Here is an 11,656-nt window from a genome sequence, read left to right on the forward strand (position 1 = left end):
CAGGTATTGAGAGTTTACTATGCGCCAGCACTATTTGGGTGTTTTTTTGTATGTGTGACTCACTGAATCCTGCAACCACCCCTTGGAGGGAGATATGCTTACATTTCACAGAAGCTGAAATGCAGGAATGGGGAGGCCAAGGCACTTGGTCAGGGCCACTCAGGTTATAAGTGGATGAACCACTTTCAAAGGCTCTAGGAGAGCTTTGGTTTCACTGGCAATCAAAATGTCATCTACATACTGAAGAAAGGCTCCCTCATATAACTGTAGGTCCTTTAGATCTTTGGCTAGGGCTTCCCTGAAACTGGGAGAAGCATTCTTGAATCTCTGGGGAGGCACAATCCTGCAGAACTGCCATTTCAATTTGGTCTCTGGGTCATCCTATTCAAAAGCAAGAAATCCCTGTGACTCAGGACTTTAGGATGTGCAATAAAAGGTCTCTTTGTGACCCCATAGACTGTAGCCCGCCAGGCTCCTCTTCCATGGGGTTCTCCAGGCAAGAATACTGGAGTGCCTAGCCATTCTTTTCTCCAGGGGATCTTCCTGACCCAGGGATGGAACCCAGGTCTCCTTCCTTGCAGGTGGATTCTACCTTCTGAGCCACCAGGGAAGCTATGTAGGCCCAAAACTGTAAGCCAGCAGAAATCTCCAGAGAAAGTAAGGTATCGGGGTTGGGTGCCACCAGATGAATGTCCTCATCCACCAGATGAATGAATGAATTGCTCTCAGGTCCTGTATAAAGTGATATTCTTGGGTCTCCGGCTTCTGGACTGGTAGGATGGGAGTGCTGTGTGGTGACTGGCAAAGACAGATGAGGTTATGTCCAAGGAAGGCACATATTACTGGCTGGATTCCCTCTCTGGTATGTTCCCTTATGGTCTATTGTTTTAAGTTCAGAATGTTAGACCTTGGATGGAGTTCCACCTGTGCAGGGTGTTGCTGACTTTGCTCTTCATGGGTTCCCATCTGGCCAAACATCCCATCTTACCTTCTGCAGGATCTCTTCAGGTAATTTCAGGCACTCAGCCTTTCCCAGCTATAGTAATGCTGCTTGAAGCAAGTAAGATTGTCCTGGCAGCTCCTTCATGTCCATCCTTTCTTGGGAAAAAGTTCCTCTTGCATTTAGTTTACTCAAGAGGTCTCTCGTCCCCGCAGATGTATTGGACACTCAGGCATGTACAGGAAACTGCCTCAGATAAGTCTCTCTCATCTGACATTCCTGCGGTTTCCATAAGGGCTTTTGGAGAGGTTTAGGAGATAGTCGTTAACACTGAGGAGGTGTGGCCAGTTTAGTACTTTAGCACAGAGAAGTTAGCTCCAGTATCAATCAAAAAATCAACAAGCTTATTTCCCCCAGTCCTTTTTACCCAGGGCTCCAGGTAGGAAATGTCAGGGGAGCCAGTGGTTCCTAGGGGAGCCCCCTAGGCCCTGTCACTCTTGGCCACAATCAGTCATCTGGGGCATCCGTGGAAGGAGGAATGAGCAAACTGTTTCTGTATCTGTGGTGTCCCTGGCACTCTGCTAGAGAGCTTCGGGGTCTTGGTTCATCATTTTGTTTTTAACCTCACGAGGCTTGTAAGTTACAGAGTATGGTATCACACTTCCCATCCATATTTTTACATTCTTGCTATTATACATTCATAATCTATGAGACTGTTTTGAGTGCTTTTAAAAATTAAAAAAAAATTTTTTCCTTCATGTGATTATGATTTCCTTAATTTAAAATCTTAGGTACAGGATAAAAGGATTAGATTCCTATTAGCAAGTTATATGACATTTTTTGTTTCACTTGAGTTTAACCAGAGGTGAATTAAAATGTGGATATGGAGAAATATTTTAAAAAGCAACTTCCTAGTTTTCTCTGATTTTATTTTTCACATCTAGATCTCAAATAATGAGAACTTTGCAGGCCTTGGATTCTTCAATTTCACAATTCTAACCAATACAATGAGTCCATCTTAATATTTTTTCACTGATTTTGGATTGCTGGGAATAAAGCCACACTAGCCATCAACTAGGTGGCTCAGTGGTAAAGAATCTGCCTACTAAGGCAGGAGACTCATGTTTGATTCCTGGGTCGGGAAGATCGCCCGGAGGAGGAAATGGCAATTCACTCCAGTATTTTTCCTGTAAAATTCCATGGACAGAGAAACCTGGAGGACTACAGTCCATGGGGTTGCAAAAAGTCAGACACGGCTGAGCATGCTGCATCCAGTCTAATGTATACACTATAGGTGTGTTAACTCTGTCTACTCTATGATGATGTCATTATGTAGTGAATTTTCCTTTTCTTATGGGGAGAGAGGATGAGGAGTAATGGAAGGGGAGGATGCTGAGGCAGGATATGGGAAAGGAAGGAAGACTGTCACAGGAAGTAGGTGAACAAGAAGTGGTCCTCATGTCCCAAGTATGTCTCTCCACCCATATTTTTTGCATTGAGCTGGGAAGATGGGTACCAGCCAATATGGAGATCTGCAAAATCACTGCTTCGGTCCTACAAGTCCCAGGGACTCTCAGGACCAGACGGGACTCATTAGTATTTAAGTAGGATCTGGTAAGGGCTTCCCAGGTGGCTCAGTGGTAAAGAATTTGCCAGCCAATGCAGGAGCTGCGAAAGATGTGGGTTCGATCCATGGGTCAGGAAGATCCCCTGGAGAAGGGGATGGCAACCCACTCTGTGTTCTGACACAGGAGTCTGGTGGTCTACAGTCCATGGGGTCGCGAGGAGTTGAACACAACTCAGAGACTAACACTGTCATCTCACTTTCAAAGTAAAGTCTATCTAGAGAAATATAAGATTTTTTCCTAGGTGGTAACCAGTGAATTTCATGTTTGTTATTCTCTTACATAATTTTCACATTTTCTAAAGTAAAAAATTCATGTTTATAATCAGAGATGTATTAAGTATCAAAAAAATAACAAACATCCAACTCAATTAGTTATTTCCCACACTTATTGAGAAAGTCAAATCAAAGAAACACTTATAATTTAGATTATTTTCATTCAATTGGCCTTTCAACTTTAGAAAACAAACACACTTAATGTACTACAGGTGGAGTTTGATTGTTGTCGTTCACTCACTCAGTCTTGTCCAACTCTTTGCGATGCCATGGACTGCAGTGGCCAGTCCTCCCTGTCCCTCACCGTCTCCCGGAGTTTGCCCAAGTTTATGTTCATTGCATTGGTGATGCTGTCCAGCCATCTCATCCTCTGATGCCCTCTTCTCCTTCTGCCCTCAATCTTTCCAAGCATCAGGGACTTTTCCAATGAGTCATCTGTGCACATCAGATGACCAAAATACTGGAGCTTCAGCTTCAGCATCAGTCCTTCCAGTGAATATTCAGGATTGATCATCCTTAAGATCGACTGGTTTGATCCCCTTGCTGTCCAAGGGACTTTCAGGAGCCTTCTCCAGCACCACAGTCCAAAGGCATCAATACTTTGGTGTTCTGCTTTCTTTGCAGTCCAGTTCTCACAACTGTAGTGACCACTAGGAAGACCACAACCTTGACTATACGGACCTCTGTCAGCAGAGCAATGTCTCTGGTTTTCAACACACAGTCTGGGTTTGTCATCACTTTCCTGCTAAGAAGCGATCATCTGATTTCATGGCTGCAGTCACCACCCGCATTGATTTTGGAGCCCAAGAAGAGGAAATCTGTCACTACGTCCACGTTTCCCCTTCTGTTTGCCATGCAGTAATTGGGCCAGATGCCGTGATCTTAATTTTTTAAATATTTAGTCTTAAGCCAACTCTTTCACTTAACTCCTTCACCCTCATTAAGAGGCTCTTTAGTTTCTCTTCACTTTCTGCTGTTAGAGTGGTATCATCCCCATGTCTGAGGTTGTTGATGCCTATCTTGATTCCAGCTTGTAATTCATCCAGCCTGGCATTTCTCATGATGTGCCCAACATATTGATTAAATAGGGTAACAGAAGATAGCCCTGTCATACTCTTTTCTTGATCTCTGAACCAACTGGTAGTTCCATACAGGGTTCTAAGTGTTGCTTCTTGACCCGCATACAGGTTTCTCAGGAGACAGGTAAGATGGTCTGGTATTCCCATCTCTCTAAGAGGTTTTCACAGTTCGTCATGATCCACACAGTCATAGTCAATGAAACAGAGATAGATGTTTTTCTGGAATTCCCTTACTTTCTCTATAATCCAGCAAATGTTGGCAATTTGATCTCTAATTCCTCTTCCTTTTCTAAACCCAGTTTGGACATCTGGAAGTTCTCGGTTCTCATAATGCTGAAGCCTAGCATTCAAGATTTTAAGCATGACCTTACTAGCATGGGAAATGAGTGCAACTGTCCAATGGTTAGCATTCTTTGGTACTACCCTTCTTGGGAATTGGGATGAGGATTGACCTTTTTCAGTCCTGAGGCCCCTGCTGGGTCTCCCAGATTTGCTGACACAATGAATGCAAAAGCTTTATAAATTTGATTACACTGTGTTTAAAATTATATCCAGTTTGTATTTTCTCATTTGTTGTCATCAGGGTAAATGTTTTCCCAGCAATTCCGGGGAAGTTTTTCACCTTTCGCCTGTTCGTGCTGACTTTCAGCACTTTTGTTGGTTCAAAATGGTCAGGGTCCACACAGGCAGAAAGGACCAAGAAGAAGACTTTGACCATTGTTTAAAAATTACACACACAAATGAATAAATAAAAAAAAATAAAAATTATACAAGAGGGGTGGTTTGAGATTACCACTGAGTGTGTGCTCCAGGGCCTTTGTCCTGGTGGTTCTCACTGCCTGGAATGTTCTATCTACCCTCAGACAGTGTGAGCGATTATCTGTCTCAGATTCTTTGGGTCTTTGCTTGTTATCTTCTTTGAAGGCCTTCCTTCACCACACTATTTAAAATTAATCCATCTCTGGTATTCCCTCTTTCTCTTCTCTGTTTTCTCTTTTTCCTGTGGCATTTATTTATCTAACACATTACATATTTTATTTATTTGTTGTTTGTATGAGGAAACATCAGACAATCCCATCATAAGAGCTGTTCGACAAAATTAGTGGTCATGTATCAAAATGGCAAAGCTGAAGCTCAAAGGGACAGAAAGAGTGTTCCTTTCGATAGTGTATTAAGAATGTAATTAATGTTTTTTAAAGCACACAGAAATGCCAAGGGTTTTGTTAAGGTCCCAGGCCATTTCTTTATATAGCAATAAGCAGGGTTTTTAATAGTTTCCTTTTAATTTTAAAAGGAATTAATATCTGCCAATTAATTTTACATATTTCTCCTAGAATTCAGCAAGCAGTAAATACAGAGGGCCTACATTTTGGTTTCTGTTTTTTAAAAAAATCACCCTGGACTTTTTTTTTTTTTTAATTAGTTGTCTTAACAAACTTACAAACATCAGTCTCTGGACATAACCAGAAACAAGGTCAGCAGTTTCCACTTTTTGAGCAGCCCCACTGCCTTCTATGTGTTTGTTTCTCCACACTTGGCACTACCATGTCCAAATACAATCTTATCAATTGTTACATGGTTGGCCAAGTTCCCTGCACCATGCCTCTGCCTAGCATCCTCCTCATCCCGTCTTTGGATCTGGGCTTTGGCCTTCTGTTGACAAAACACGTATCACTGTCTCTTTCTCTCCCACCAAGGCAAGGGCAGTGGAGTTAGAGGGGGAGGCTTCTGAAAATTGAACATATCCACAACCCCCAGCTTATTCCTTTCTCTTTACAACCTTTCTTTTTCCTGGTGTTAGTTATCATAATAAAGTGACACACACATCACCTAAATATATTTTGCAGAATAAATCAAACACCAAGTATTTGTATAAGTCCAGAAAGAGGTTAGTAGATTGAAGTTAGAACCTTCAGCTCTTCTGAAAGTATTAATAATTGCACATGTGCCAAAATAAAGCTCCTTCCCTTCTGCCTGCCTCTCAGAACATGTGGCTTTTCCTAGACCCACTCTTTCCACTTCCTGGCAACAATTTGAAAACCAGCTAGTCCTGAGGGCTCTTGAACTCTTGAACAAATTCCTTAATTTCTGCTTGAGAGTTCAGAGGGAAAAAATTATCTCAGGAAAATACATGTCTCTACTCCTTTCTTCTCTGATTCCAGAACTTTAAATGTGCCTCTTCTTTCAGATTTGCTTGACTTATTTCTGAACCAACTGGTGATATTCAAGAGTGGAAAATACTGCTGCAATTGCTATTTTCTAATTTTTTTGTAATTTATTTCTTTTCTACCTATAAGCTAGAAGCCAAGCACCCAGACTGACTCTTAAATATTTGCTTTGTGTGCTGTATGCCAAGTCACTTCAGTAGTGTCTGACTCTTTGCCACCCTGTACACTGTAACCCGCCAGGCTCCTCTGTTTATGGAATTCTCCAGGCAAGAATACTGGAGTGGGTTGCCATGCCCTTTTCTAGGGGATCTTCCCAACCCAGGGATCAAACTCAAGTCTCTTATGTCTCTTGCATTGGTAGGCAGGTTCTTTACCACTAGCACCACCTGGGAAACCCAAATATTTGCTTTGTGTGCATATTCAGTCTTGTCCAGCTCTTTATGACATCATGGTCTGTATCCAGCCAGGCTTCTCTGTCCATGCAATTCTCCAGGCAAAGATACTAGAGTGGGTTGCCATTTCCTTCTCCAAGGGATCTTCCCAACCCAGGGATCCAACTGGTATCTCCTGGGACTTCTGCATTGGCAGGCAAATTCTTTTACCACTGAGGCACCTTTGCTTCATTCTAATTATCAACCTCGTGAATCTGTAAACTGAAAGATAACTGTGCAACATGAGGTTTGTAAGTTAAGTTATATTCAGCATCTTACTGAGGACTATAGCCCAGGAGACTATGGCCTCTTCATAGCTCTGAGAAACTACTTCTAAGAGGTAGGAGGGATGATAGTTCATATATATATATATATATTTTTTAACAGGGGAATCCATGCAGTCAAGTATGCATCTTGATAAATGATTGCTGCTAGTGTTGCAATGAAATAAAAAAACAATTTTCTTTTTCTCTTTTGCCTTTTGAGTCCTTCTCTACTTTAACTGTTCCTGATCTACTGTCTGCATTGATAAGAAAGTTTCCTTCTTTTCAGAAGACTAACCTGTGTTAGAAAAACGCCGCGGGAGGAAGAAAGCCGCCTCTAAGGACCGTTGATGAAGGCCTTTATTGAGCGGTCGCTCTCGGGCAGAACTCCCAGGGGCAGGTGAGTGAGGAGACAAAGGGAGTCTGCGAGGTATGAGGGGTGGGGAGGGGTTTTATAGCCAGGGCCGGCGTCCAAGCCAGGTCTTTTCATATAAGGAAGAAAGCGCGGGCTACAGCGGCGGTCAGTGTCCGAGGGCTCCGGGTCGGTACCTGATTGGACCAGGCTGCAGGGGGTCGGTCCCCGGAAGTTAGCCAGCCTCCAGAATTTGCCTTGTGACACTTTTTCTGGGGCATGCCCCGACCTTTCAACCTGTTGTGTAAACTACATCCTGCGCTTATGTACCTGTTACCTTCTAACTCTGCATGAGCCACACTCCACATCTATTATCTTCTAACTTTATGCTAGTCACATCCTGATGCTGGACTTGACAGCACTCTCTCTGCAACCCCCCCTTTCCCCCACTTGTAGTTTGTTTTTCCCTCTTTTGGCATTACAGAAACAAAGTTGCAATGCAAGCCACAAAGGACAATGGACTTACTACCAGGACCAACTGCCAGACTCAAATTACCAGGCCAACTGATGCCAGCCTATTGACTGTTTTGATACAATTCAAAAATAAAGAAGAATACAGGATCCTTACCTTACACCTTGGCTCTTTATTGCCAACCCCTGACTGTGAGTCCCAACTATATGATCCCCTTGATTCCCCAAGGAGGGGAGACACAGTTCTTGAGGCAGAAAGCTACTGTGTTCTCTCCTCTGCAGGCTTGAGGATTAAGGCTATCTTCCTATTTCCTTGAGACTCTGTCTCCATATTTTCTTATTCTGCTCCAGGGGGCAGAGAAAGCCAAGATTTTGGCAGTAACACCAGTCCAAACAACAGATAGCTCAAGTCAGTGATTTTAGTGCTTTACTATGTATGGGAACATGCAAGAAGCCGGATTCATCAAAGTTCTTCCTGAGATATACATCTAACTCTCTAAGGGGCCCGTATGTTGGAGGCACGGGACATCCTATTATTGTCTTCCTTTCCTCTGTCTGGAGCACAGATTGCGTCCTCCTGTTATCGTCTTGATCTCTTCTGTCTGAAGTTTAGGATGCACTGTTGGTCAGCCACTGCAGGGGGTTAATCTTTGTAGAACTGGCTGGTGACCTGGTGACCCAAACGCTCTTTGCTCTTCCTCTGTTTGCAAATCTACCAGACGATAAGCAGTCTATTCACAGCTGTACGCTCTACAAGTTCTGCTGAACAAATAGGTTTGTCTCCCTGGAGCTATGCCCTGTTTCTCTGTATGAGGTAGGCCAGAGCCAGCAGCTGAGGGAGCCCCAAGGCTAAAGTGCATCTGTGTGTTTTGGGTTGTGGCAGAAACGATAGGACTGATTTAAGAGATTCACCTGGTGCCAGCCAGACTAGACTCACAGGCTATCGAGGCTGGTGGGGCTTTAGAAGCACTGAATATCTTCCAGGCCTTCAACTTCTCAGTCTGGCTAATGCCCAGCCTCCTCTGGTGGCCAGGAATTCACTTCTGACAACTAGTATTCAGGAAAATCTTGTGTTGAGAGGTCTTTCTTATGTTGAGGCATAATATGCCTTCCTATATCTTCTGAGGGCTTCCCTGGTAGTTCAGATGGTAAAGAATCTGCTTGCAATGCAGGATACCCGGGTTCCATCCCTGGATTGAGAAGATCCCGTGGAGAAGGGAATGGCTACCCACTCCAGTATTCTTGCCTGGAGAATTCCACGGTCAGTGGGCTATAGTCTGTGAGGTCACAAAAAGTTGGACACGACTATCAGTATATATCTTCTACCTAGAGGTCTCAGTTCTGTATACTGTGATCACATGGCATTCTGATCCTTTTGTAATAGGGAAAAACAAATCTGACTCCATATTGAATCTGTTTCTTTTACTTTAACCTTTGTATTCTATTGCTTTTGCTGCAAGTTAATCACAAAGGAATGTTGCCTATAGCTTAAAGTATACACAATGGCTCATCTCTGGGACACCTGCCTCCCAGGCCTGAGCATTAAGCTAAAATACTGTTGTTTAGCTCAGGGGAAACATCCTGACCAGGCCCACTTATGGATGGCTGCAAAGAAATTAATGCAATCCCTCTGCAGTCTGGCCAGAACCAGGAAATATTTGTAAATAGTTTTTGCCTTTTTTTTACTTTACTTTCTTCACCTCCCCCTCTGTAATCTATAAAAGAAACTAGTATCCAAATGTGGGTAAGGGGCTTCCCTGGTGGTCCAGTGGTTAAGAATCCACTTGCCAATGCAGGGGACACAGGTTCGATCCCTGCTCCAGGAAGATCTCCCGTGCTGCATGGCAGCTAAGCCCATGAGCCACAGCTACTGAGCCAGCACTTGCTTTTCAACTAAGACCCGAGCTGAGCACACTGACCTATGCCTGCCGGCCAGTGGGTGGATCCTCTTTCCATAATGCTGGAGGGAGAGTCTGACAAATTCTGGATGACTCTTCCTTTTAAATATTCTTTTTTTTTTTTAATTACATGACATTTTTATTTTAGGCTGCAAAAACAAAAATGAGCAAACAAACAACAAAAAACTTACATCAAATGATGTAAATTCATCCTTTCCAGGGAAGCAGCAGGTTATCCTCAAGGCCACATACATCCTGCTTCACTGCTGCTTGCACTCTGCTGGATTTTGATCCTTCTTTGGGTTATAGTCTGGATCATTTTCCTCATCTCCTTCTTCTTCCCCTTCCTCATCCGCTTCTTCACCTTCTTCATCATAATCATCGTCATCATCTTCAATAGCTTCTCCAGTAAAGTATAACACTGATCTTGGGATTATACACTCATGTAAAAAGTGACCAATTTCAAAGTCTGCAGCGAGGATAGCTTCAGAATCATCATCCAGATCTCCACTCTCAGGAACTTCAGGAGGGGCAAAAAAATTAAAGAAAGAGTCATTAGAAACTGTTTTGGTCACAGTACGAACTGTCCCACGTCCCTTGTGTTTCTGCTTCCTCTTAATCATTTTCAAAGTGACATTCTTCCCTTTTTTCCAATGTATCTGGCACCCTGTACAACCCATAATTTCTGGTCCATCAAAAGAAAAGGGATCAGAATCATCTGGTTCTGACCTCATCCTATATGTCTTTGTCAACACTTCATTTGTGAAATATTCATTGGGTTCAAAGTGAAATTCTAAGACAAAACTCATAGGTTGACCAGCATCTGAGAACTTCACTTTAATATATTTCAAGCGCTTCAGAATAGGTTCATCATGTTCCTGAACCATATCACTGAACAAGTCAACATTCTTAAAAACTGTCAACCAAAACTCAGGAATTCCCTTGGGATCTTCTTTTTCTTTATCCTTTCTCTCATCTTCAATCTTGGTCTTTTCTTTTAGCTCCTCTGAAATTTCATCTTCCTCATCTGGTTTCCACTCACTTTCTTCTTCTGTAGGTTCATAAATGGCATTAATGATCTCAAATCGCTTATCAAACAGAGGCTGATAAAGAACAGCATACTTTCTTTCAAGATCATGAACTTCCTCATAGAATTTGGCTTCTATCAGCGCACATTTAGCTTGAAGGTTTTTAAGAGCATTCACCCGTCTTTTAACTACCGTAGACAGGCTTTCAATGTATCCTGTTGGTGTTTCTACCAGACCATCAAGTCTTTCTTGAAGGGCTGCAAGAATCTGAGGATTTTGCATCATCTGAACAGTCAGCTGACGCGCTTTGATTTTTGTTTCTTCACCAGTCTCTTCTTCTTCTACTTCTTCAACATCATCCAAATCTTGATCAAGTTCAGACTGTTCTTTGTTGTAGATGTCTGCCATGTTGTACAAATGCCAAATATTTTAAAAAATGACAGATTTCGTTTTCCAGCTCAGCTCTCCGGTGGCTAGTGCGGGGAGCCGGGCGGCCCGAGCTACGCAGGCAGTGACTCAGGGCGGCGGCGGGAGGAGCAGGAGCCTTTTAAATATTCTTTATCTGTCTCAAATGTGCTCCATCATCATGTCTGTACTTGGCAGTGTGATCCAGATAGGAGTCTTGGCTAAGTCAATACTTGTTAATTGAATGATTGAATAAATGAATCAAAAATCATTGGATAGGAAGAACAACATAAGTTAAAACTGGAGAGAATAGAATATATTTTATGTTGGTTTGTGAATTTTTCAACCAATAGTTTAGAAACACTGTTTTGAAGATGAGATTTGTAAAAGCTACCACCCCAGCAGATTAGATCATGACATTGAAGCAATAATGGGATTGCTGGCTTTGTAAGAAGAAAGAGATCCCTTTCATGCATTCAGGGAAAGACCATGGGACTTCACTGGTTGTCAGCGGTTAAGAATCTGCCTGCCAATGTCGGGGACACAGGTTCTATCCCTGGTCTAGAGTCTACATGCTGTGGGGCAACTAAGCTCATGAGCTGCAACTACTGAGCCGGTGCTCTGCAACAAGAGAAGCCCCCATAATGAGGAGCCTGTGGACAAAGAGTGGCCCCAGCTCACTGCAACTAGAGAAAGCCCAAGCACAACAACAAAGACCAAA

General features: G+C 42.9%; 1 protein-coding gene across 1 annotated transcript; it reads right to left on the minus strand.

The window, feature by feature from the left end:
- Nucleotides 1-9,737: 9,737 nt before the first annotated feature.
- Nucleotides 9,738-11,026, minus strand: LOC122438663 (nucleosome assembly protein 1-like 1). Its single transcript, XM_043463755.1, has one exon. It carries the CDS (start codon nucleotides 10,936-10,938, stop codon nucleotides 9,763-9,765), a length of 1,176 nt encoding a protein of 391 aa, XP_043319690.1. The 5' UTR covers nucleotides 10,939-11,026; the 3' UTR covers nucleotides 9,738-9,762.
- Between the last annotated feature and the right edge of the window lie 630 nt (nucleotides 11,027-11,656).

This window comes from Cervus canadensis, chromosome 3, assembly GCF_019320065.1.
Source record: "Cervus canadensis isolate Bull #8, Minnesota chromosome 3, ASM1932006v1, whole genome shotgun sequence".
Lineage (NCBI taxonomy): Eukaryota > Metazoa > Chordata > Mammalia > Artiodactyla > Cervidae > Cervus > Cervus canadensis.